Raw genomic sequence first — 27913 nt, 5'->3', positions numbered from 1 at the left:
TTTTCCCCTTCACAGACTTCTTTCTGGAAGCCGGGGGGATTTCTGTGGTTTAAAGTTCTTATGCAGTACTACTCAGCTGTGAACTGTCACCTGATCCCTGATGCTTCTTCAACCGTGCAGCAGATTGGTTTACCACAATATTCACCGATGTCCCCTGCTGCGTAGCTCCCATTAACTGCCTCCCCTGTCTCGGCCTTCAGAAATGCCCCAACACAACATGGAGAGCACCAGGAGCCCGTGGCAGCAGCAGGGGCTGCGGCCGCCATGGATCGCCAGAGTGGCTGCGGGTCATAGCCCCGCCTCCTCGGGGGCGGAGTCGGACACAGAGAGTAGCAGCACAGAGAGTGAGAAGGTAAAGGAGTGAGATGAAGCTGCTGATGATGGTGATGTAGTTATTTGGCTCTTTCATTTCAAACAATGTGGTGGTGAAATCATCCTCTGCAGCTCCTGCATGTAAGAATAAAGAACCAATGAATCATCCCACATTTCTAGACTAAACTGTTGACTGTTTTAAAGCTTGCTTGTGGTGATTTTGTCTACTTTTTCCCCTTTCTGTCAGTCCTGCGTTAAAAAGCTGGAGGTGTGCTCACTGAGGGTCCTGCCATCGCCCTCAATGCTCCAGCGGCGAATTGCAGAGATTGACCAACAGAAGGAGGAGCTAAAGATTGAGGTGAGCATATTCAGACGCTTGTGGCCCAGTTGAAAAAAAACATATAATTGTCTCATATTTAAAAGTCCAGTGTGTAAGATTTATGTAGATTTATTGTCAGAATATGGCAGAAATATAATATAATATTCACAAGCATCTTTTCATGAGTTTGGAATTGTGTTTTCGTAACCTTAGAATGAGCGTTTATATCTACAGAGAGTGCAGATCCTCTGCCAGACACACCAAACATTCGCTCTAAATACAGACTTTCATGTTTTGTGTAAGTGTCACAACCACCGTAGGCAGTGTTGAGTGCTGTTCATTGTCTGTGCTCTGAACGGAGACAGAATGACACTCATGTCATCGGTTGAGAAAAAAGTGTGATGCAGACAGAACAGAGCAGCAGAGAGAGAGAGTGCAAATATGGGCAAAAGTGTGACATGATATAAAAACTTTTTTGATTGTGCAACATTAAGTGTATGATCAGGGCTACACTGCAGACTGGAGTCTCTGTTACAGTGAGAAACAGACAGATAGGTCCACGTAGCATCCCCGGTAGGAGGTTGTTGCTCATTTTTTTTAACCGTGAACATCAGTCAGAAGTCACAATTGTCAGCTATGAATGTGAATGTGTGAATGTGTTTATTTTGATGTCTGTGAACTGAACTTTTAAGATAGCTCTCGTGAAGTGTGAACTTGTACAACATGAACGTAGGTTCTTCTGAATGCTTGCAAGGTGACAGTGAGACATTTGCAATCCACAAGTTCACTGTCAAATGGCACCAAATTCTACACACTGGTCCTTTAAGGAAAACAGTTTACTTTGGTCAGTTTGGGGCAAAATGTGTAGCAAACCAGTGGTGTGGATGTTACTTGCTTCTCTGACCAGATGTTCTGAAAAATTCAGGACAGTCTCGAGTTACAAGCGGTTGTCCTGATACCTATGAATTTTTAAAAATATTCTGATCCAATCTGTTACGTAGGATATAATTGCTGCCCTTAGTTATTAAAAAGTTTCCATTTGTTTTTATAAGATATGTAGGAGTATTATTGATGCATTTTCACTTGTCTATAGCAGTGACTAGGCTATCATAAGCAATGCATTGTTGTTGTTATTCAACCTGTTTAAACCAGATGATGGAGAGTGCAGCCGTCAATGCGGGAAGAATTTGTGATAAAATGTATCTAAAACAATCTGTAAGTAATCTCCATAATATTAATGATGTTACTGAATTATTTTATATTAATCCTTCCAAGATGACCCGCCCACCTCAGCTCCCTGTCCCCAATTTACCCGTTCTCATCTGGTCACTCTATTATGAATCTATATGAAAATAATCGCAAGCTGCAGACCTGGAATGAATTAAAGAATATGCAATCTTCACCATCTGTTGCACAACAGCTGGTTAAAGTTTCATAGAGGATTCTTTCAACTGCTGAAACAAATTAACAACCAAGACGGAGTGTTCAAGGAAACACTAAAGTGACTTTGATTGTGTCTGTGCTGAAGTCTGCACATTTAAATCTTTCCAAACACAGTCACGGTGAAGGAATGCATATCTGTGACTTGCTCAATGTCTGGTCAATATGATTCAGCTCTGCGCCGTCTCCTGTCCTTTCAGCTGCAGCTGGAGATCGCCCTGCTGCAGGGCGAGCTGCAGACGGAGAAAAAGCAGCTGCACAGACACACACAGAAGTTGCAGGCTCTGCAGCAGGAGAGCAGACAGACGGACAAGCACAGACACACCGACAGGCAAAAGGTATCATGTAATAATAAAATGAGCGTTAAAGTGTTGCTCTTAATTAGTTGCAGACCCGTGTTGCATTTGTGATGTTTTATTGTGTTGTTCTGTCATGATTCACTGAACTGAAGTTCTTCTTTCTTGGAGACAATGAAGACTAATAGTGTTGATGTACCATTTAAATGGTTTTACATGAGTGAATCACAACAGAGGAAGTTTTCTTGAGGGATTTCACATGTAGAAGTATGTGGGCTCAGCAATGTTCCACTAACATCAACACAAGATCATGTCAATGATAAGTCATTTCCCATGCAATTATTGTTGGCATTCATGGGGAGATGATTGTGGTCTTCAAGAACCGACTCTGTAAATATGTTGTGAAATTGACTTGTTTTTGAATAGTTTTTTTTTTTTCAAATGGTTTTTGTTTTGCTTTTCTCCCCAAAATCCAAAATACATATTTTACCCCTGGCCTGTAGTATTATCGACCCATCTAGATTTCTTTGGTATGAGTTGCAGAGTTTTGGAGTTATTACCTGTAGAGATATCGGCCTTCTTTTTTTGTAATGCAAATTTTTATTGTCATTAGCTTTTTGGTACATGAACTTGAAAAACATCCTCTTGTTGCTTGCTGTTACTTTGCAAGATGTTTGAAAATAAAAAGAGAAATAAAAGGGACAGAGTGAGAAAACATCAGTGGTTACGAGAGGTTGTCGGTTAGATGGGATGTGTAATCAAAAATGGTTCTTTCTAGTAGCAAGAAAGTAGCTCCTGCATGAAACTGCTCACAACAAACTCTGTGGATTATCTTGAGTAACCGGGTCATGATTTTTGGGAAGAAATTCTGTGGTATTCATATCTTTTTACCAGACATAGACAAGGTGATAATGGTAATGTTGTCTCAACCCAGTTACCCAAATATTGTTGGACTTTTATCCACAATGACTGGACCATTTTGCATTCCCTTATGCAATGTAGAAATATGCCAGTTGCATTTTAACAATTCCAGCTCAAACTACTATTTAATTAACCCATTCTGCATATCCTTGACGGTGTCCAACAGTATCAATATAATATCTTAAACTGAATAAATTTACCATTTGCTTCTCTTATGTATTTCCCATTATTGGGAAAAACATAAGGGAAGCAGTGAAGAAAAATCATGACTCAGTTACTCAAGATAACCCACAGACCTCATTGTGAGCAGTTTCATGTAGGAACTACTTTCTTTTCTACTAGACAGTAGTAGAAAAATGATTAGCACTACAGCCCACGGGAAAAATACGTACTTTTGATTTTTGGGTGAGCCGTCCTCTTTAAAGGTTTGGTGATGACTGTTCTCTTTCTTCACTCCTGTCTTGTCATGTCTGTAACTGCAGGAGCGAGAGAGTCTGGAGGAGGAAAGACGCAGGGTGGAGGCGCTGAAGAGGAGGTGTGAGGAGAAGGAGAAACTCATCCCCAGTCAGCCAGAGAGCCAGAGAGAACAGCTAACACTGCAGCTGCAGCAGGTGAGGGGCTGAGCTTGATGATGATGTCTTAAACATTCATATGTTACAAAAAAGTTCACCTATTTCTTTTCTGTTCGTCAAAAGCCTTTAAAGCCCCTTTTACACTGGACAAAAAAACACTAAAATCTGGCTTTTGTCTCCAATGATGAAGGGTACAGTCAGTATTTGTTCCCAGGTTAAATAACTCTGGAACAGTCACCAGTATTTATCTGCTCCAGCTCTGATGGCAATGATGGGAACATCCAGACACCCAGGACATGCTAAATTGTTGGGGTTGTCACCCGTTTTGCTCCTTTTTCATATACATGCGGCGCTTTGCTCGACTTAGTTTGACTCAGTGCATCAGCCCAGCACGGCAGAGTTTACACCGACTTAAAGGTGTGTATTAACTTATGTCAAGCGTCTGTAAAACGGTGGATAAACATTTTAATTCCATTAACTTTTTCCTATTAAGTCTCCTGTTATTTTATAATCTAAAAGCTTTTATTATGAGGCAGCAGAATCAAGAAATGTTGGGTTTTCATCAACAGTAAATTAACACAACTCCTAGCAGCTGAAAGCGAAAATGAAACGGTAAAATGAAGCAGATGTCTGAAAGTAGAAGCAGGGACCGAGGAAAGAAACAAAACTTTAAACCACAGTGATTCAGTTAGACTTACGAAAGTACTGAGAGGTGAACACACTTTCAGAAACATCTGTCTCTCTGCTCTCCTGCACACACAAGCGGCGTCTTGGCTTTCCAGCGACACGGGCAAACTCGTCTACTGGTAGTGGGAAAAAGGTCAATTACCTATTTTTAGCAAATTTAGCTATTTTTAAATTAAACATGTGTATATGTGCTAATTTCAGTGTAAAAGACCTGGCATCTATTTATGTTAATGTCAGGGCAATCTGAGGAGGTTGGACCTACAGGAGTAACACAACACAAGTCTGAACTGAGTGTCATCGGATTCATGTTAATTAATTAAGACTGTATCACACCCTCTGAGATCACGGTCAAATCTTTCATCTCTTATGCACAAAGAAAACAATATAACTTTAATCAAATATGAAACACGGTGAAAGAAAGTTGTTGAGAGGATTCTTCCAGTGTCAGATGAGTGGCCCTATACCAATCTTACTGAAATATTATTTGTAATGTGTTTTATGATGAGCTTGATGAAGGTCGCGAGCTGAGATGTGATGTCTGACAAGAAAGTTGCTCATTGTACTACAAGTTTGCTGACGTTTTGACTTCTTAAGACTTTATCTATTGTCTGTGCACTAGAGTTGTCATGACACCAGAATTTTAAAGTTCGATACCACACAAATATTAAAAAAAAAACAATACTCCACCTCTTCTGATACCACAGCAAAAAAAAAAGGTACTTGGCACACAGAATACTTAAAAAAGTCACAGGATTTGGTCTGCAAGCCACATTTCAGTCAGCACAATAAAAACTTAACTGAGGTCTTGATTGTGTATTTAATTTAGATCTTCTTTTTTTATATAGCTTTGGTTCTTTAGATATTCTAATTGATGGATTTTGTATTGTGTAAACATGGGTTGTTGAAGTATCAATACTTTAAACATCCTTATTGTGCACCCTGAAAGTAGAAGAACTGATCAGTACAGATGACAGATATGGTTACTAGAAATCGTGGTAGTTAAACTAGCATGGTGATATTGCCTGAAAAAATCTACTAAATTAGAAAGTGATTCAGTTAGGTTGTGAATCGTGTATTAAAAAACCGCACACACACCGCTGTTAATGCAACACTGAACATTTCCGATATCGGTCAAAAATGTTTCGAATAACAGTCAGCAGTCATGTGGAGTATCTAATCTTGTTGAACTAGTTTATTAAGGAAAATCTAATAAATGATGTTGGCAGCGATCCAAATGAAAAATAAAACTGCAACTGATACTCAGGTTTGTTCATGATCATCACTCCTATATGTGATGTTTTTTTTATGGTTAAACAAAGTGTGATTGTTCAGTACCTGTTCAACCTGATGTGTCAATGTGTCAGAGATTTACACACACACACACACACACACACACACACACACACGCACGATGTGTATTTCGCTTTGTGAATGTGACAGAACGAGATGAGAGACCTTGTTTTCAAAGCAGCGCTTAACAACAGGTTTGGTGTTGTGACATGTCAGATTTATTGGGAAAGACCTTCTAGAAACTGGCTTGTCGTGAATTGCACCACAGAGAAAAAACACACTCCTGCGCAAACAGAGGACTAAAGTCAACACTGAACAAGAGGAAGAGTGCAGGTATTTTGGTTATGAGACAATGAGGCTGTACAAGTTTTTACTTTAAGCTGCACTGGTATTTTTATGTGCTGAACATGTCGTTTTGAAAATGAAACCAAACCAGTGCTTATGCTAACAAAATTACCAAGAAATACAAATCGCCAGAAGTTGTTTTCTGAGTGATTTAAAAAAAAAAAAAAACTCAAACAACTCAAGTCAAATTCAAAGTATTTTATCTGTGTAAAGTTTTTGGTTCTATACTGAGGAAAAAAATCTGGAACTTTTTAAATTTTATTGTTATTATTATAATTTTGTGGAATGAATTACCTTTGTGTGTGTAATAGTAGCTGAGTAAATAATAATAAGGCCCAAATATTTTACATCTTTAATAAAATGTTTAATACAATGCACCTTTTTATTTTTCTCAGCTTTGTTAGTTTCTACAATTGGAAAAGAAACTTGCATACAAAAGTACAGGAGAAAAAAAAACAGTGCACCTTTGTAATCCTAGATAAATAATGTAATCCTTGATCACGAAGGTGCTAGAAGAAGCTTGTTGTTTTAAAAAACATAATGTTGCATGTAATATATTTTCTCATTCAGTTTGACTCTCCTTAATTCCTTCTTACAACATTTTAACATGATAAGTGTCTCTGTGTTTAAAGCCTCTGTAAACCCAAATCCACTTCAGTCTTCTAACCATGTAATTTAATGTCTTATAAAAATAATAGTAAACTTATAAAAAGTATTAGAAATGAGATTTAAGCCAAATTTGAAATCTTGTCATCTAAGTTTTCTTACACTTTCCTTTCTTGGGTTTGAATTGGGTGTGTTTGTGTGTGGAGATTTATTATGCAATTAATTCCACAAACCAATCATAAAAAAATCCTCGTCAGTTGCAGTGTGCTAAGTGTATGCTATACTTAGAAAAATTTCCCCACTTCACTTTTCTGTTAAACAGCCTTTACCGATGAGAGACTGAAACCGCGTCTGTGCTCTCTTCACAGCCACAAAACTCTGTTGAAAAAAAGTAATTTACCCCGTAGGACGGGAGTTGCAGGTCTACCGCTGCCTCCATCCACAGCAGGTTAACTTAGTTTAGACCCAAACAAACATGTTAAAACACCAAATCACACTGAGCACAGACCGCAGCTTCAGTTCCCCGTTGTAAAACGCTGCCTAACAACAAACTAAGGCGGCTAGCGTGTTCTAAATACAGTGTACACTTATACTGATGTTGATTTTTTCTTTTTAGGTGGTTGATTTGTTTAGGTGCTAAAATATTTTATAATAAACATTATGTAATAAACAGGACATGACTTAGCTTCGGTGTTAGGACTCCTGAGGCAGCCCCCTGTTCCCCACCCACTAAACCCGACACGCCAGCCAGACATCTGTACTCTTCTAGTTTTGAATTTGTTATCCAGCATTTTTTAAAAACTGAACCTATGGTACGGAATGAAGACTACAGCTGGTAAAACCGGTTATATTAGACTAATGTCTCTGTCTTCCATGCAGGACAAAGAGGCAATGGAAGCAGCGGTTCGGGCCTTTGAGGACTGGGAGTTTCGTGTTCTGGAGCAAGAGAGCGGCATTGATGAAGAAGACGAGAAAGAGAAGGAGGGAGGGAGCGAAGTGGAGATGGAGAAGGAAATCTCATGTCAGCAGCATGTGGTCAACACTGCACAGGTACACAACATGCCTCAGAAGGAATTTTTCCGAGAATTTCACAGCTGCTCCTGACGTGCTATACGGGTTTGTTGCTTATCTGCGTGTCATGTGCTTCGTGTCGCGGGCTGGCCGGGGATTAACTTTCACACAAACGTCTCTTCAGTATAGATTTATGACGTCAGACTTGTGCACAGAGCAGGTGGACAAAATAACAAGAACACCTGACAATCAAATAAAGTCCGATACCTGCAAAGACATCGACATTAGTGAATATTGACAAAAAAACACAAAGTCAAACTTACAAAAACGAACCCTCAAGCTCTCCATTCCTAAAGTTTATTATGTTCAGTTTTTGTTTAGACTGTGTCAGAGACATGTGGTGCATCTGTTTCCAATTATGGACTTTGTGGTGTTCCTGTTAGTTGTTATGTTATACAGCGCGATTTGGCCTTGTTAGTTGTGTAAATGTTCATCTTTGGGCTGCCCCCTGACAGTCAAAGATTCAAATCAACAGTCAGAAACCTGTCAGTGAGATTCTTCCAGCAGAGCAGTCATTTTCTTTCCTTTGTCAGTCTGTGTGCATTTCAATAATATGATAAAACAGCTGTCAAAATGCACAGGGAGAACATTTTAATGAGTAATTATAAATAATGGCAATCCTAGGTATGTACTTAAATACTTATTTTAAAAAATCCTTGTGACCACATGTGCTGGTCTGGAGGTTAACTGATGAGAGGCAACATGACAGGCTGTAAACTTTATAAACCAAGTCTCTAAATCAGACAGAGTTACCAAACTGCAGAGTCCCTCTCAGTTTTTAAGAAAAGACTAAAGACTCAGCCCTTTCGCGAACACCTCTGCACTTGATTGACTGCAAAATATATGTCTGAGACATCCTAAGCAGTTTATGCATTGCCCCTTGCACTGCCTCAATCTTTGCTGTATGGCACTTACTTGTTCTCTCCTGAGTAAATCCTTGCTTGTGTTGTAATAGCGCTCAGGTGTACAAAGTGTCTGCAAAATTAAACTGTAAATCACCACAATCCACAAAACTTAACTGTGATGGAAGTGTAGAAGAATGACAGAAACTAAGAACAGGTGACACTTCACCAGAGCGCACTGCGGAGCGTGCAGGACAGGTGACATTTGTGTGTTTGCTTGTGCTTGTTTTTGCCTCTGACAGTCTCAGATTGTTTGTGACCAGTAATCAACACAAAAAATATGTATTCATGACTGTAAACACGAGACAAGCTGTCAGAGCAGACATCTCATAGAAACTGTTACGGACGCTGCTTTTTTCTGCTTTTTGGGGCTATAAAATCACCTTTCTTGCTGAAATGTTTGGCACCATTCTCCATTTTGGAGCTTCTGTAATTAATTTTCTTCTTTTCCGGGTTTAAATAAGGAGAGGGCAGACCAGAAAATTAACTTTAAAGCCACAAATCTGAGCTCCTCCTGCAATAATGACAGAGTTGTTGGCATTGATCAACTAAACTATAAATCTTTCTTAGATACTATTTTTGTGCAGTGAAAATCATCATTATTGGCTTATTGGCCCTGAAGGACTCACTACACACACACACACACACACACACAGACATACACACACACACACACACACACACACACACACACACAAACTCCTCTCCTGTCACAGTCCATGGTCGCCACAGCAGGTTAAGACTTGCCCTCCGTTTGTGACGCAACCATGAACTCTTTACTTCACTCACACCAGCATCGCCCTGAAACTCGTCACATGAGTCTGTACAGCAAACTTAACTACATCGGAGGCCGCCATGAGAGCGAAATCAAAGAGCGAGTCAGAAGGAATGAAGAGCAGCGACAAAACAGAAGATGGAAAGATAAAACACATGAGGGGATTTGGAAAGTTTTTGGAGCAAAGCTAAATTGTCCCTGCTGAATTGATCATCTGGATAATTTTGTTTAATATAAAGATCATCATGATTTATTTAAGTTAACTCCCCTGAGAGTTATTTACAGGATGATTAAAATGTTTAACTTAAAAGTAGAAGTTTTATTGACATTAAATTTGTGTATCTTCTCAAACACAATAAAATACCAAACAATTTAAGAAAATTACTACATTAATGCCGCCATATCATGCAACCAAATAAAAAGGCTTTATCCAAGATATTCACTGTAAGCTTAAAACCTGTTTTTTGGGGAAGCAGCGTGCTTGAAAAAAACGCCTGTGATTGGACAGACAGTTTTGAACAGAGGCTTGTTTGGACACACCAGAACAGGCCGAGAGACAGGGCAGCACCCAACTGGTCCTGATTTACCATGGAAGTCAAGATAATGATAGTCATTTTCGAACAATTGATTCTGCAGCTTTGTGATGGAAAGAATCCAGAAATGGAACAAATTAGGGGACGGTAAAACTCTTCAGATTGAGATTCACACGATCGTTTGAAGAGGCCTGGAACATGTTGGCACTTGTGTTGTAAATCCTTAATTTATAACTGCACTGAGGCGCCGACTGTTAAGACACCGGCACCCTAGTGTGTACTTTGTTTAGATAGTGATTTATTGACCTGAACATGTTTTTCGATGTTTGTTTGACTTGTAGAAAATTTACGGTATTTGACAGTGTTTTCAGTCTTCTTCAGTATAAAAAGGACAACAAGCAAACAGTCATGCCTGTGTGTGGCTTTACTTAGAGTGGAAATGGGCAACTTTTTTTGCTTTAGCTTATCATTATGAAGTAAGTCTTAATTGCATATGTCTATAGAATAATGACACTGTCCACATTTAGATTGGTGCCCTATAAGCCTCACTTTCACTATGCAAATCTGTAAAATATGTTTTACAAGGTTGTAAACATTTTATTTTAGCATTTATAACAAATTTCCTCCTAGAACTGCTGGAAATGAACTGATCTAAAACATAAAAGCACATAAAGCATTTGACATAATGTAATTTTTGGGGCATGATTTAGTATTTAATTATTTGTATTTTAATGTAGGCAAATTAATGGAACTTAAGACCGCTTTCAGCATTTCTTTGACAGAGACGGTGATAGTTGTGAACCAACCAAGATGCATCTCCAACCATGCAAACACCGCTGCAATTTATGTGCGGTCAATGTCCGTAATAGGTAAATGCTTAAAAAAGGGTAAAAGTTATTTATCTTTTGTTTAATTTCACTCCAAAATCAACAAAATATGAACGAAGTTCCTTGTACTAGCTGTAATTATTTAAACCTACTACAAATAAGGGACAATCGATGAGTAGGTAGACATTCGATGGTTTGGAGGCGTGGCATGGAGGCGTTTTACACTCAAAATCAAAAGTTAGGAAACTGTCCAACCGTACACATTTACAAGCGTAGCGGCACACTTGAGATCTGTCTGGAGATGAGTAAATTAGGTGTCTTAGTTATTTATTCATAACTAGCGTAATTTTATTAAATCAGTCTTGTTTCTGTATAGTTAGAGGAAAGTTTACTTTGTTGTATTTCCAAATTTTGGGGATATCCCTATTTTTTATAGGCTGCTGTGGATCATATAAAAGATACCACTTCTTCTCAGCCATGTTAATTAGTCTCTTGTCCTCCCTTCAGCTGCTTTTATGAGGAGAAACAGAAACATGCAGGATGTCACATTGATTTTAACCAGATAAATATTTTGGAGAAACGTGAAGGTTTGCTGAAGTCATGGCGAGCAACACGAATCATATTCTGCTCAAAATCAGATGAAATGATTTACAGCATGCAGACCGGAAGAGTGTGTTTACAATTTCCCTGGCAAAGTTATGTGAGCCAGTGAAAAAGGAGCAGAAGGAGAGTTTTGTTGAGGTAATTTAAGGTTTTGCTTTTATATTTTGTGGTTATGGCAGTGAAAACTTTACCACTTAATTCCACAAGGGACCACCAAAATCAACACAGTATGAAAGCTGCTTGTTGTAGCTTCAGGTTTTTCTGATGGCCAGTGACCTTTTGACAAGATATTTACACTCTTAACATTTTTCCATTCACGTCTCAGATTCCACAAGAACGTATGAATATAGACAATAGATAGATGGTGGAAATAATAGTGAATTGTTCCTGAATTAGCTGGAGTATGTGAGAGGAGGAGAGCAGTGTGAGAGATGAAGAGAGGGATTGTGTGAGAGGGATGGTGGTTGATTCAGCTGCAGATGACATCTGCCTGTCTCTCCATCTGTCTGTCTCTCTGTCTCTCTGTCTCTCTGTCACATTTGCCATCTCAAACTGCTGATTTAGTCTCAGTCCATCATTTCTTTTGGTCACACTCTCAGCGCTGCAGTCACGTGTTCCTCATTAACTTGCAAAGTGGGTGTTTGATTTGCATTGTGTCTCGGCCGAGGAGATCAGCTTGTCTCTCTGCATTTGCTCACACACACACACACACACACACATCATCACATCAGGGATATTTACCCAATATTACATCACAACATAATGAAAACAATAAGTAAACTGAGGCCGGACAGATGAATCACATTCAGCAGACGAGGTTTCTCATGAGAAGAAGAAACCGAATGGCGGCCCACGCTGACGGGAACTCTGTTGTGAATTTTCAGGAGCGAGTGCAGCAGTTAGAGAGACAGCTGAAGGAGATGGAGAGGGAGAAGGAGAGGGAGCTGAACGCCTTGAGGAAGGAGAAGAGAGAACTCGTCCACACCTGTCAAACGGTAAGACGGATTTATCATACTGTGGACATATTTTGATAAACAGTAATATTTTATTTGTCTGTCTTTGATATTAATATGTATAAACAACATTTCAGTATTTTCTAAAAGAAGAGAACCAGCACTTATTACTGAAGATGATTTTTGCATTTTTATTTTGAATTTATGTAAGTGATTTTGGACACACCTCAGATTTTTAGATTTACAGATTCTGTGTCCGAAATCTCTATTTACTTTATAGTGCAATACATTTATTTTTCTGTCATTTTACTTGAATGTACAAACTACAGACTGTATATGTAGAAACGGACAACACGTGAGCTCCTTAAAGCTGAAGCCAAAGCGTCTTGACCGCCCCCTGGTGGTTGGCTGCAAAATAGGTCATAAATCCCCCCTCCATGTTAGCGTATAGATATAAATTAAAGTACATATCAAAATTTTTTTTCCAGTGTCTCCAATATTGGTCACTACTCTGCAGACTCTGGCTCCAGTTGATGTCACCAGTGCAAGATGGTAACACTTGTATCCGGGATATTTTGGTTTCAGTTTCCTATAGTCAGAGGAAGTGGAAACATGTCGTTATCCACTATGTAGTGCCCTAAAAAATCATATGTGCACAGGCTGGAGCGAGGGTTCGTGTGTGAAATGTCAGTATACCGCTCGCTCTAAGGTCAATTACAGTAATGCGAGAGATACGAGAAGAATATTCATTTTCATTGGCCACATAAAACAACTTAGTGGGAATAATGTCTTTTTCACAATAACAACCTTTCCATCAGACGGAGTTGATGTTTACATTTAATAACAAATTTAATCACTGGGCGGTTAGCACATTACAAGCTTTTCCATTTCCTAGCATATTGAAGAGTACAAATCAAAAGCCCCTCAAAATAAAACTGTCCCAATTCTTAAGAATGAGTGATTCACCATGATTCATCGTGCCGACAAATGGGAAAAAGTTAAATTTAAATGACTGTTGGATGAGAGAATTGACCTGAGCGTGCATCAGATGGCAGTTCTAGTTTTAACAGTCCTCTATATAAATTCCCCGTATGGTGAGTAATGATTGATTTCAGACTCTTCAGACTTTGACTGCTAAACTTTACCTCTTCAATTGGTTTTCTTTTCAGTTTTTTCAAAAACATCCACCATTAGTTGGCGCACATTTTGAGGACAGCCAACACGTGTTATCAGTGTTTATTATGAATACATGCTGTTCCAAAGTATGTGATTTACTCAGTCACTAATTAAACAGTGCTGGGACTTTATCTCACAGCCAGTGGTTTGCCTTTGATCAGACTTATGACAGCAGCAGTTGAAATGAGGAGGAGACAAGATCTGGACGAGGAAAAGGCAAATCAGACGTGGAGAGAGTGAGTGAGAGAGCTTAGCTGAAGCTGGAGGGAGGGAGGACAGAGGGAGGAGTAAAAGCAGCGCGAGGGAGGGTGCAGCGTTTGTGACTGTGTGTGTACATGTGTGTGGATGTGTGAGAGGGAGAGAAGGCGAGCTGGGAGAAGTTTCACGTCTTCACAGCAAGCGGTAAGCTAAAGAAGAAAAAAAGACCCACTTAATTCAATCTGCACGGCTAATAGGCGTAAAAAATGATGTTTGTCAGAAAACTGCCTCAGTGTTTAGTTCATCGGCTCTTCTGAATGAGAGACTGGGAACAGCTGGAGGGAGTGGCAGCCCAGAGGAGGAGAGAGGGACAAGACAGTGTCAGACAGCATGACCGAGTGTGTATGACTGCATGGAGGACAGGGAGGGTTACTTTAAAAATGTATTCTGATAGTGTTACCTGTTAAAAAAATGCAGTCACTAACCTAATCCAGTTTTCACAATATTAAAGTAATATAACATGATTACTTTGTTACTTCTGGATTACCTCAATACCAAATATGGTGAAATTGTTCAGCCTAATATAATGTTTTATGTTTGTTCTAGTAGGTTTATTAATAGTTTGTTCAGCTGTTCCTTCCTTTACTATGAATTCATGTTTAGATTAATAGCAGTAATTATACACATTTAAATGTACTTTATTTTTAGACATGTGGTACACCAGCGCCACCACAGTACAAAATATTTTTCAATAGTACTAGTACTGATAGGCTAACTAGCTGGATTTCTGTGTAGCTAATGTTAGTGCTTGGTCTGTATAGCAAACATAGCAGTTGGTCTGTGTAGCTAACGTTAGCAGTTGGTCTGTGTAGCTAACGTTAGCAGTTGGTCTGTGCAGCTAACGTTAGCAGTTGGTCTGTGTAGCTAACATTAGAGCTTGGTCTGTGTAGCAAACATAGCAGTTGGTCTGTGTAGCTAATGTTAGTGGATTGTCTGTAGCTAACATTAGCGTTTAGTCCGTGTAGCTAACATGCGCAATTGCCCTGTGCAGATAATGTTAGCAGTTCTGTGTACATAATGGTAGTTCTTGTTCTGTGTAGCTAACGTTAGTGGTTGTTATGTGTAGGTAACGTTAGCAGTTGGTAGGTAATGTTAGTTATTTGACTGTGAAGCTAAAGTAGCAGTTTCTCTGTGCAGTTAACTTTAGCAGTTGCCCTGTTCAGATAATGTTAGCAGTTCTATGTACATATCATCAGCAGTTGTTCTGTGTAGCTGTTAGTGGTTTTCTGTGTAGCTAAAGTAGCCATTATCTGTGTAGCTCATGTTAGCAGTTGTTCTATGCAGATACTGTTTTTCACTTGTGTCTGTGATAATGACTTGACTGTCAGACTAGCTGGTTTCACTGAGACAAGAGTAATGGTGTGAGATTCTGTCAGTATTGTAAGGTCTGCGCACTGCACCAGTATATCATTCTTTATTTAAAAATTTATTTTAATAATCCTCATTTTTACTAAATGTATCTGTAATCTGATTACCTTTTTTCTGTAACTGTTATATAATATAGTTACCCTTTTTTGTATCCTTATTACGTAATCCCATTACATGTAATCCCATTACATGTAATCCCCACGTTTGATGGAGGATGCGGTTTACTTCTGACATGTATATTGAACTTTAATGGTGGGAGATGGCATATATAATAGATTTTACTCCTAGATATTTACTAAATGTAGAAGAAAACATACCTCAAAGATCAGAAACTGTTGTCTAAAGCCCTTTAAATCTCCGGTGTCTTCACATTTCCTGTAGATATAGTGTGTAATAGTGAAAGAGACAGATAAGGGTTAAACAGTGGACTCACTGCATGTGGCGGCTGAATTGCTCATGTGTTTGTGAGTCAAGCAGGGAGGGAGGGCGGGTTAGAGGGGAAGATAGTGAGGGAATGATAATATTTTAACTCATTACGATCCCTCTTGGAAGTGGTGTTTTCATTCTCAGCCGGATGTGGTATGTTGAATCCAGCAGCTTTCATCAGCCACTGACTTTGTCATCCTCCCTGCTGCTCCAGTTCATTTAAACTGTTTGCGTTTGAGCCTGACAGCCAGGTTTCATCATCATATATTTAAAGAAGAAACCTGTAATATATTTACTGTGCTAAATCATAAAATGATCATGATATGTCATCAGGGATTAAGGAAACATGTTAAATTGAAATATTTGCTTCTCTGAAAACAGCGCTACAGCAGTGGTGTCCTTTAAAACTTCCATTCCAGGCCAGAATAACTGGTTTAGTTTGCCCATTTCATATTTATTAGAGTTCAAATCAATGCCGAATGTTTGCTGAAGGAGCAAGTGTCTGTTTATGAGTTGTAAGAAATCGATGATAATCTTTTTAGAAGGAGCAGATACTTGTAACGGTTAAATTGAACAATATGTTAATGAAGTCTGGTGGACAGAAGCAGGCGGTCACTGAACTCCAAGTCAGGAGTGTGTATTTTTGGAGTAGTTAGCTTTTGTTTTTAGCTGGTGTAACTTTACATTAAAAGACAAATGACAGTTAAACAGATAATCAACTTTCAGTGTAGGACTCGAGGTCAAGACCTCCAGCATTCCTGCAGCCTGCCTGAGCTTCCTCGAGTCTGGGGAGGAGGAGGGCAGAGGGAGACAACTCTCTTCAACCATAACTGTATATAAAATAGGATTTTAACCTATTTAATACACCATCTATGGCTCCCACTTGCTACTTGGACTGCAGTGCTTGTCTTTGCATGCACAATAGTCACGTATTGACCCTTTAATCTGCTCCTACAGGTCCTCAAAGAGAAGAAGCCACTCACTGATTGGTCGAACATCACCGGCTCAGCCCCCTGCATGATGTCACTCTCACCTCTGACCGTACACAAGCCTCCTCAGGTCCGAAGCGCATCACCATGGATACAGCATGTGTTTATATTAGCTCTCTACCTACCTGCCTATAATAGAGCTGCAATGAGTTGTTGACTAGTTGCCAACTGTTTTGATACTTGATTATTCATTTCCAGTCATTTTTCAAGCAAAAATGTCAAACATTTGCTGGTTTCAGCTTCTTTAATGTGTGGATTCGCTGCTTTTCTTTGTCATTTATGACAGTAAATGAAGAGTCTTTGGGTTTTGGACTGTTGGTTGGACAAAGGAAGCAATCTGAACTTTTGACTCTGGGACTCTGGGCTCTTTTATTGACTAAACCATTAATCATGAAAATAATCTGCAGATTAATCGATAATGAATATAAACATTAATTGCAGCCCTACTGCATACTAAGCTTGCAATTAACAGATATTTTCATTATCAATTAATCTGTATTTTATTTTCTTTAAGGAGTCAAATGGGACCACTTTAATTTGTGGGGTTTTTTTTCAAAAGTTTAATGTAATAAAAGGCTTAGAAAACCAGCAAATATTCACTTTTCAGAGGCTGGGACATCTGGGAGGCTGGGATTTTTTGGGGGTATTAATGCTTATGAAAAGACTTAGATGTTAAATTGATTATGTAGTATAGTATTTGCAGCTGAAAGCTACTTCAGTGAACTTTCATATTGTGTTGATTTTGAAGGTCTCTGATGACAAAAGCAGCTAATCCTGTCTTTGATGGCCTATATGTAGGTCAAATAGAGGCATCAGCATTAAATTGAGCCCATTTTCTCGTAGTAGCTTTAAATTTCAAATGGTAGACTAATTGTTTCAGCTCTAGTTGATCAATGAAGTTGAAATATTTGCCACACAGCTCATACTAAACTGGTTTCTTTTATTTTCTTTTAGGAACCATGCAAAGAGTCTGTCAGTTTGCCCAGAAGACGAAGCTCGCATCGCAACAAACTCAGTGACAGGCCGCTCTCAGCACAGGGTGAGCTATTACCAGCCCTGTTTTTTTTTATTATTTTCTATTGTGCTCTTGATTGCTTAAGCTGAGAGTGCCATGATATAGAACAATGTACACTCTCTCTGCACTCATGTCCTCATTTTGTCCGACTGTTTGCTCAGTTCCCTCCCTTTTAGTCAAATCAAAGGTGTGCCAGCAGAGACGGCAGGTTGTTGTTACGTAGGTAGAGAGCAGGATTTACCTGAACAGACCGGACAAGCCAGAGAAGCGCATATACTTAAGCCTAAAATCTCCTCAGTAGTAGGTTATCTATTTTTCACACACACCTGTCTGTCACCAATTATCCAAGTAGCCTGATCTACAAGGTCATGTCAAGTCTTGCTGGGTGTTCGTCCGTCTCCTAACTTTGATTCAGACTGGGTTTCACCAACAAAGACTGATTTCATCTAAGATTAGTTCTAATCAGAGTTTAGTAAAACTAATCTCAGTTTAGAAATCCAAGTTTACTGATGTAAACCAAAATTAAATGTTAAATCAATATGGAGATGCTTTTGTATACAAATTAAAATCCATTTTTTTAAAAAGAATAAATTTGAGTGTTGTCAGGACGAGTATGAAAACAATATTGTATTTTTTTTTCTAGCTAGCTAAAAAGTAAAGAAGAACAACAAAAATATTATGTTGTGTGCTAGCTAGCAAAAAAGCTGACTGAACATTACAGCGTTTGCTAGCAAGCCAAAAAATCAACAACAACAACAACAAAAATGTTACATTGCGTGGCAGCCAACTAAGTTAACTGAACATTACACTTTGCTAACTAGCTAAAATGATCTAAATGTTACTTTTTTTTGCTAGCTAGCTTTTTTTTTGAGGGCTTTTTATGGCTTTATTCATAAGACAGCTGAAAACGTGATGATCAGTGTTGGGCAAGTTACTCAGGAAGTGTAATAAGTTAGCATTAGCTTATTACTCCTTTAAAATTTAATAACATTACTTTACCTATTTTTGGCGGCCCCAGAGTTGAACAGCTGATCCAGTGAACCGTTAACACCCAGAAAGTTTCTGTTGTTATCTGTCCAGATGTCGACTGCCTCTCTGAGTGTGAACTTCAAATTAGGCTCTATCATCACAGATTCTCTCTAGAGGAACCAAACAAACCCAAAATAACGCTAATAATTCCATTGTCCGTCATTTGTTTAGCTTTTTGGCTGCAGGTGAGGTGACCTGCCCTGACCTGCTGCACATACAAGTCATAGGATAGCCCACCTAGGTCAAAAAGTAACTCACGGTTACTTGAAGTAGTGAGTGTAATCTAATTATTGTTTTGGAAATTGTAATTGCTTACATTATTCATTAGTGGTAGTAAAAGCAATAATATGACAGTAATATATTCCTGAGTGATGCATTACTGCCCAACACTGCTCATGATGGCTCAGATTTAAATTTAATCTTCCGTAATTTTAAGAAAAAATGTTAAAAAGTTTGGTGAAATATAATTTAAAGTTGAACCATGATTTAAATTGGTGTAAGAGTAATTCCTTGTTGTAGAAACCCATCTTTAGTCTATTCCTGAAGCTGTAACTTAAAACTCTTGATCTAATGTGAGTCATCATCTTGATACAGAAATTCTCCGATGCCACATCTTATCTAAAGATATTCCAGCTGACTGATGCATGTTGTTCTCGCGTGTCTTTCTCTGTCTCCTTCCTCTCTCAGGGTTGGTACGGACGCTTCCAGACAGCCAGACCCCAGAGGCGTTCACTTCCCCCATCCCCTCACACAGACTCAGCAACGGGCACAGCAGCGGACACCGACCCGGCACCAGCAACGGCGGCGGGCTCCTCACTCCGTGTAACAGTACAACGAGCTCCCGCGCTGCCAGGTCAGTTACCTCCCTGCTCGTTTGATGGACACTTTTTAAAGAGCAAAATGAAGAGTGGCTGTGCTTGAGGTGTAGTTACCATAAAATCTTCTTGTGTGGATCTTTTTGTAGTTTTTTTATAGTTTCAGGAACATAACCAAATCACTACAACAAAGTCTGTTCCTCGTCATTTTGTTTGTTTTGATATTTTGTCTACATCATACCGTGTTTAACAGTAACTGACAGGGGTGGAAAATAAGTAAGTAGAAATACTTTGTCACTGTTCTTAAGTAAATTTTTCAGGTATCTGTACATGAGTATTTATTTTTCTGACAACTGTTTACTTTTGCTCCCTGCATTTTAAGACAAATATTTGTACTTTCCATTTTCAAAATGGACTTGTTACTTTAGGTTTAATGCATTTGAGGGGAATTCTTGATTATTTTTATTCTGGTGATGTAACAAGACAAAAAACAACTTAAAAGACGCAACAAAACAAAAAAAAGACATCACAAGACAAAACGTGACATAAAAGACGCAACAAGAAAAAACTATGTAACAAAACGAAAAACAACTTAAAAGACATGACAAAACGAAAAAGACGTGACAAGATGAAAAAACTTACAGCGACATAAGAACACAGAAAAACTAATCAAAAGATGTTACAAGCTGAATCAGACAGAGATGGAGGTTTGAAGGGAGAAAAGGTCAGGTTCAGTTAGCTTTTCACAAAAACAGTCGGTAGAAATGGGTGACTTTTTACTTTTATACTTTGGGCGCATTTCAGTACTGTACTGTACTGCACTTGTACCTTTTCACTTTTACTTGAGTAAAAAAGTTGAATCAGTACTTGTACTGTTTTAAAATCTGTAATTATACTTGAGTAAAGACTGTGTGTACTTGTGCTTCTGGTAACTGATTAATGATACTGTGTGTTAACTGTAATACCAGCTATATTTGGTTAAAGCAAATGCATTTGATGTGCTAAATGTGTAATTCTGGACTGATTCTCAGCTATCATTATAGTTTTGTATTTTTGTTTTTTTCTTTATGTCATTTTAATTTTCATTCATTAATTTTCATTTCATTCAGTTTGTTTCCAGAGTAGGTTGATTCATTCCAGTTACGTTTTTACTGTGTAAAAATGTTTAGTTTTAGGTTACTTTTTATTAGTTTCAGTGTTGGTTTTAGTTTCTTTATTATAATGTGGGTATTTGTCCGAGGCAAGATATAAGAAGTTGTGTCACAAGGTAAAATAAACACAACATTTTGTGAATGTTGCTGAGTCACAGTCATGTCCTATAATCATCTGCATCAATGCACCGTCATGGTTGTTGTGTTGACAAATTTGATGAAATTGACAAAAATTAAAACTAAAGACATCTCTTGTATATTTTTATTCCATTTTAGTTAGTTTTGTAAGTACACAATATCTTCTCAGTTTTTCTTCTAAAGTCTAGTTTTTATTTTGATTTCTGAAATGTTTTTCACATCTAGCTTTAGTTTTTAGTTTAGGTTTAGTCAACAATAATACCCTTTATTCTCCACCTTGAGCATGAATAAACAATTGAATTGCAGTGCTGCTCCTGTTTGGTTGATTGTAAATTAATCTTAATACTTATTTCTGATTAATTGATGAGTATAACTCCTCTCACAGCCCGTGTCTGCTGGATCTTGTGGAGATCGAGAAGAAACTGAGGGAAGCCAAGGCAGAGAGGGAGAAGCTGCTCAGAGAGAGGGTGAGTCACCTGCTGTGGGAAACGTTCGCTGACACCTCTAATCACCCAGGACGCACCACGTTAGACACGGCTGTCTGATCACTGACACCCACCCAGCTCGCACATGATGGTCCAAGAAAACAGCCAGCAGATGTGTCAATGTTTGTTGTTCATGTTTCCAACATCGGTGAATGCCAAGATTGAAAAATGTGAAGGCATATGATTGTGAGTTTATGCAGTTTGAGGGGAAAGTTCAGTGGTAAATATTGAAGTGTCTTATTTTGGATTTGTATATCAAGGAATCCTTCATAAATCAGCTCTGTTAGAGCAGTATCTTTATTGTGTTTCCAAATTCGTTACCTTGAAAGGGGCCATCACATATTTTGGAGGCTGGTTAATGATTTTCAGTGATACATATGTGCACACAGGAAGAACGACGGCGGTTGTTGTTGGAGGAGAGGAAACAGAGAGAGCTGAACTCTCCCAGGACAGAACCACCGGAGCCAGAGACCCCACAAAGACCAGAGCCAGAAGTTAAGGACAATTCTCCCCCAAACTCCCCAGTATGTATAAAGTGAAAACCACAAAGCCGCATTAAAGACACGGAAGATGTTTTTTTTTTTCTCAGTCACAGTTTAAAAATGCAGCAGAACCACAGACTAGTTTATTCCACACATTCTTCCTCCTTGTCAGAATCTGATGCCTACATTACCCATAATGCAATCAAAAGCTCACGATTAGAGGTTTTGATGCTAGTAGCAGCAAATTTAATTTTTAGGGTTTTGTGCATTTTACTTAACCGATACACTTAACAAGATACAAAACGTATTTTTCTCATTTTTGGCTCTGCCAAACAAAACAGTATCAAAGGGGGTGTAAATACTGCTATTTATTGACTAACAAGGCAGATTCAACCAAACTGTGAGAAAGCCTTAAATTCTATTATTTGCTCCTATTTAGTTGGTAACAAGAGGTTTGTAGAAGCTAAATATTTTGATAGGTTTTTAAATGAGCTGTTGCATGTGACTATAGGAACGCCTCCATGCATGTATGGTCTGTATTTAAACACTATGTCACTTAATGGTAGCAATGTCTTGAGAAAGGTATGAACCGAAATGTAACTGAAATCAGTGCAGGTCATACGTGTGTGCAGGAACCGACTCCTACTCCCACGCTCTCTGGGTGAATCCGTGCTCTGACAAGACGCAGCAATTCATCATGGTGCACACATTATGCAAAACTATTTATATTCTTAATGGATGACATCAGTTACATCAGTGAGTCATTCCAGCTCTAAGCACAGTGGAACAGCACCCAAAGGGGTAAATCCATCTGCCAAAACTTCATGAAGAAGCAGCTGACTGATGTCACACAACAATGGCTGCACCCATGGAAGAACACATTGTAAATTGTAAATCATCTAAAGGGCAATGTTAAATATATATTTACCAGGATTTAATTAAAATAATGCATACTATTATATAATGAATAAATATTGATTTCCCATATTCAGTACCATATGTTCCTGTTTTTCATGATCCTATACAATTGAATGTTTATCATCTGATTGCAGAAAACATCTCTGACTGTGGAAAACAAGTGTAGCCATAATAAAAGGGCTCTGAATGTTCCTTGTGTTTCCTCAATTTCCATGGAAAATTGAGTGCCTCTTCTCAGCTACATCTAAACTCCATTTGTCTCTCCAGCAGCGCAGCCTGCCCCTCTTCCTCTCTCCTAACTTTGACCTCCGGGCCCACTTGGAATCTCTGGGTCACGGAGTGGCCGGCTGCACGGACCTGCGGCTGACGCCTCGACGCTGCGCCGGCTTCCTCACCAAACGAGGGGGGAGGGTCAAGACCTGGAAGAAGAGATGGTTTCTGTTTGACATGGACCACAGGCGACTAGCCTACTATACAGGTTAGACTGGCTGGGAGAGTGGTGTTTGCGCATGCTGACTGCATGTTTGCAAGAAAGCCTTCTGTGTATCACACTAGCTCACTGAAAGGAGGTCAGGCGTGTTGCAAAATAATATTGGATCAGTTGCATTATTTTCTAGCTGTCATCTTCTGCTTATTTAGATGTACATTCTGTTATGAATGAAGTTTAAAACCAGCATCAGTGATAGTATGGGGGGTTGTTAATGGGGTTTGTAAATTATTGTTTAAATTCATGATAGTTGCAGAGTAGTAGTAACTTTTAGGACTGAATAGATCCATCAGTTAGGTTGTTATCACATCATGTGTTTTTCTAACTTGCTGCTCTCTTTGCTGCAGACTGTGATGAGAGGAAGCTAAAGGGAGTAATCTACTTCCAGGCCATAGAGGAGGTTTACTACGACCATCTACGAACAGCCACCTCTGTGAGTTCTCATACAGTACAACAAAGAACATCAAAGTCTGTAGAGCGTTTCATTGGGCTGAGAATCTGTGTGAAATCTCTGAACTTTAAACTAACTTTAGATTGGACTTAAGTCTACACTCTAGCAATGCACCAATTTATCAGACGATATTCGCCTCGTTGACTGCAATTGTCTTATCGGAAATAAGATGACATGCATTGATGGCAGTGGCGAATGTTAATCTGTTTTAAGTTAGCGCTCACTGAATGTTGTGGTGGTTATTTGCGGTCAGACTCAGACAACAGTAGCTAACACACCCAGCTGCTGTTTCAGATTAGAGGCCACTGGCTGGACACAACTCTGGTGTGATGAAAGAGGGCAACAGGTGCTCTGTTTTTTTTCAGTGAGGATTTCTTTGCTTGTACAAAAGGGGGAAATAAATTGCAACCAAAACTAAATAAAAAACACAAAAACATAAATATTGGTCCAGAAGTTCACAACTGTTAATCTTTACTACAAGCCTTTTGTCGTGGTGCAGGCCAGTGTAGCTCAGCCATGACACCTAAAAATCGATCAAAAATCAATTAAATCCTTGTGTTTCAGGACGAACATGCATGACCATCGTTAAGTTTACTGCTGAACATATTGTCATCAGTCAGGGAACGTCTTAGAGGTCTCTTCTTTCATCCTTTACATGTTGTTTTCTGTCTCCTTGGAAGTTTCAGCTGAACTAGAATTTCCTCGGGATCTCATGTGATTTGGGAATTTACTCCCCATGTGTGTGTTTACTGTGGCGTATCCACATGACACAAAGTTTGTTTTAATGATTTGAGGCTGCTCCTTCTTTAAATGGGTCACTGGTTTGATTATAGACATGGCAGGTTTGCAGGGGATTAAAGACACAGACGATCTCTGCAATTACTGTATTAGAAGAAATCAAAAGCAGGTGTCAGGTAACACTCGCACTGCTGAGTCGAGCTTTATTTGCTGCTGACAAGTCTCAGGTCTTAAAGTATCACGTAACCCTAAAGGTTTACAATGATACCATGGGAAAGCCTGTTATTTATATCAATCAGCAGGTGGAGTTTGTATAACTGCTTACATCAAACAACAAAACAATTTGTCCTCAGGACTAATGCTGTAGTGCAAAATAACTAAGTTATTCCATTCTTCAGTACAAGATTTTTCAGTACAATTTTGTGGCACTTTTTACTTGAGTGCATTTTATCCTATTTTCTGCTTCTACTCCACTACATTGACAGTAAGTTAATTAATCAGTATTCTGGAAATGGCAGTAAGCGTGCCTCATTTGGCATAATTCGGGCTGGTAAATATAAAATGGGGGAAAAAATGAAAACAAGAAAAAAAATGAGGAAAAGCCATGCAATTTCTATCTTACTCATTAATGGCTTATTGATAGCATGTTCATTTATTGGATAAGGAAAATGTACAACACTTGAAATCATGGTATACAACTAGTTTCACCTGGACTAGCAAAATTCTGCTTATATACTGATGCATCAATGCTAAGCATTTTTCTGTAGTAAAAGTACTTTTACTTTTGATACTTAAAGTACCCTGGACTAGTATTTTCTAGTATTGTTGTATTGGTATTTTTGCTCCAATAAGAGATCTAAGTATTTCTTCCACCACTGGACATTTTCTGTACACAAAATGTCACATTCTATACATAGTTTGTTTAAATTTGATTAAAAATGTAATTATCTGTCTTCTATAACGTAATCAGCTATACTTTCAAAATTAAGTAACAACAGCCAGTTTTCTGCTTCTCTGAAAAGTAAAGACGTAACGTAACAAATTCAAAGTTGTTTAACTTTTGAGTTCAGCTGGAAGAAGGAAAATCTCTACGGTTAGATAAGTGAAATGTTGAACGAATCAATGACCATAATGGAAAACCCCTTCAGGCCTGTCAGAACGTCGTCGTCTTCATCATGACTGATCACATTATCGCTGTCTGTCTCCTTCCCTCAGTCTCCACGGCCCAGTCTGACGTTTTGTGTGAAGACGTACGACCGTCTTTTCTTTCTGGTGGCTTCAAATGCAGTTTCCATGCGGATTTGGATGGATGTCATCGTCACGGCGACAGACGAGCACAGCCGATATTGACCTCTTACATAATGTGGACTGTAAAATCCTGGAGTGTTCTACTGGGCGGACGATGCATTTAGTCATGTTCCCCTGTCTGGGGGGCTGGTGTGACCTCAGGGGCTCGTTCTGGACCTGGACTCAGGAATCTGTGGATAAAACACGTGAGCTGGCAGAGCGGTGCAGTGGTTCGAGGTGCCGGACACATGTCTTCAAGCACACAGCGGAGGCAACTGTTGAACTGAAAGAGTGATGCTACAGTGGTGATGGAGGTTCACCACTGAACCAGCTGCAAACCACAACCAGCCTGCCCACTGGGTGTCTGTTACTGGGGACTCTTTGAGCCTGACCTCCCTCTGCTGGTCACAGTGCAGCATTACAGGTCTTAGTGCACAATACACTACAACACACTACAACAGGGGGTGGACACAATAATAGCGACACTTGTGCAATCTAATGCAATCCAATATAAAAGCCCAGAAATAAGAGAGAACATTTTTGTGCTGTATTTTGTGTTGAATTGCCTAATACTGTCAAGTGTTTCCACTAATATGTCCATATCCTGTATCTTTGTTTTCATAAATTACATTTTCATGAATTAAGTTATTATTTGGAAATTTATATGGGTTTGATATGAAAATAAATGAAGGCATACACTGTTATGAATGCACTATTAAATGTTTATTCATAAAAACTTTGCTTCCCTTTGCTCTCTTTTTTTCCCCAACTTTAAGTTTAGGCATTTTTCAACCTGGACCCTAAGAAAATAGTTGTGAAATTTACGGCATGTGACAACGTTCAGTGACCATCCTTTCCTTGTGCACGATATCAACCATTAGATATGAAAAATAACATAATGAGATGATTGATACCACTACTGCAAGAGTTATTACAAAGTAACTTTGGTATTATTCTACCTTGACCCTATCTTTTTATGTTTTTGTGCCTAATTTTAAATGATTAATAGGGACAACTGCAACCACCATCTCTGGTTTGGTTGACAAACTCTTAAATCACCAAGTTAGATGTGAAAATATCCAGAGAGGAGCGAGAGGGAGGTTGGACATCACAGAACCAGCGGGGAGAAATGATGTGTACAGCAAGAATATTTTCACATCAAACACTGTATAGGAAGGATTGATTTCAACCAAACCAGAGTTGGTGTTCGGTGGAGCAGTGGAAAGACAAACCAAGATTAAGTTTTTGTTTCCCTGTCAAGTTTGAATAAAGGGTGTTTTATGGTGACAGGGGTGTCACGGTTTTAAATTAACTATTCAATTCGGCTGCCGATTTTAAGGTCACTATTCGATTTTTTTTTGTTTAATTTGTTTTTTTGTACCAACTGTTATGCCATTGTTAGACTATTCTGTCTTTGCAAAGATGAACAGATCATTGGCTTTATGAATGGACAAAAAAAGTTAAGGGGTGCTCTGAAAAATGAAGTCCTAGACACACAAAAAGCTTTGTTTTATTTTAATTTTTTTCTTAAATTAATAACCTGCACACACTGCAAGTACAGAAAAAGCTTCAGTACTTTCTATATGATTGATTGAATGTAAGTAAGTATTTAATTGTTTTTAAACGTGGTATTAAAAAGGTCCTGAGGTATCGATACTTTTGACATTCTTATATTTGAAGGACCAACTTTTTAGACTGTTGTACTGTATTACGTTTATATGCAAGTAGTCACACTGTCTTTACTCCATCTGTATTTCTGTTCATTTAGTTAGTTCACTTCCTCTTTATTTGTAAATATATCTTGCAATGAAATGATGAGTTAAAATCATAAAACACAGAATGAACTGAATTTTCTGCATCATAAAATATACTTATCTTATGTTCCTCTCAAAAATTCTATCCTACGTTTATGTTTTGCTATAAAATTCCGGTTAGAGACTGAAAAGACTTGTAATCCTGCAGTATGCAGTACAGAGAGGCAGTAAAAACCCCGTTGTTGTGCTGAGCGCCACTCCCCAGACCAATCTTTCAAGAGCTGAGCGTCCCATCCAGACACTCCACCAGTGTGACATGACTCAGTCCTTGGATTATTACCACTGACCCTTCAATGCTGGTAAAAGCCTTTATTTATTCCATCATTATTTTAAAAATCACTCAATCAGATAAGAGTACAGTGCACATACTTTGACTGAAAAATCAAGTCAGGAGCAGTGTATTTTAATCTCAAATATTCTTTTTTATTTTTCAG

General features: G+C 38.7%; 1 protein-coding gene across 2 annotated transcripts; it reads left to right on the top strand.

Annotated features, from left to right (window-relative positions):
- Positions 1-26401, top strand: phldb3 (pleckstrin homology-like domain, family B, member 3). 2 transcript variants are annotated; one of them, XM_084727008.1, is made up of 14 exons: positions 1-352; positions 560-670; positions 2272-2409; positions 3771-3899; positions 7668-7838; positions 12384-12494; positions 16638-16739; positions 17624-17708; positions 19401-19566; positions 21203-21284; positions 21692-21826; positions 22973-23180; positions 23537-23622; positions 25594-26401. In XM_084727008.1, exons 1-14 carry the CDS (start codon positions 203-205, stop codon positions 25726-25728), a joined length of 1809 nt encoding a protein of 602 aa, XP_084583134.1. In that variant the 5' UTR covers positions 1-202; the 3' UTR covers positions 25729-26401. The 2 variants fall into 2 exon arrangements, with proteins under 2 accessions (XP_084583134.1, XP_084583133.1); XM_084727007.1 differs by having other exon boundaries at positions 2-352; positions 22970-23180.
- Positions 26402-27913: the final 1512 nt, after the last annotated feature.

Source organism: Lutjanus erythropterus, chromosome 9 (assembly GCF_056507025.1).
Source record: "Lutjanus erythropterus isolate fLutEry1 chromosome 9, fLutEry1.hap2, whole genome shotgun sequence".
NCBI classification, from domain to species: domain Eukaryota; kingdom Metazoa; phylum Chordata; class Actinopteri; order Lutjaniformes; family Lutjanidae; genus Lutjanus; species Lutjanus erythropterus.
This window is presented reverse-complemented; position numbering and strand designations above follow the sequence as displayed.

Coding starts and splice junctions, on each gene's coding strand:
- phldb3 (XM_084727007.1), top strand. CDS start 203: ATGCCCCAACACAACATGGAGAGCACCAGGAGCCCGTGGCAGCAGCAG. Junction 671..2,271: donor AGGAGGAGCTAAAGATTGAG/GTGAGCATATTC, acceptor CTGTCCTTTCAG/CTGCAGCTGGAGATCGCCCT. Junction 7,839..12,383: donor ATGTGGTCAACACTGCACAG/GTACACAACATG, acceptor GTGAATTTTCAG/GAGCGAGTGCAGCAGTTAGA.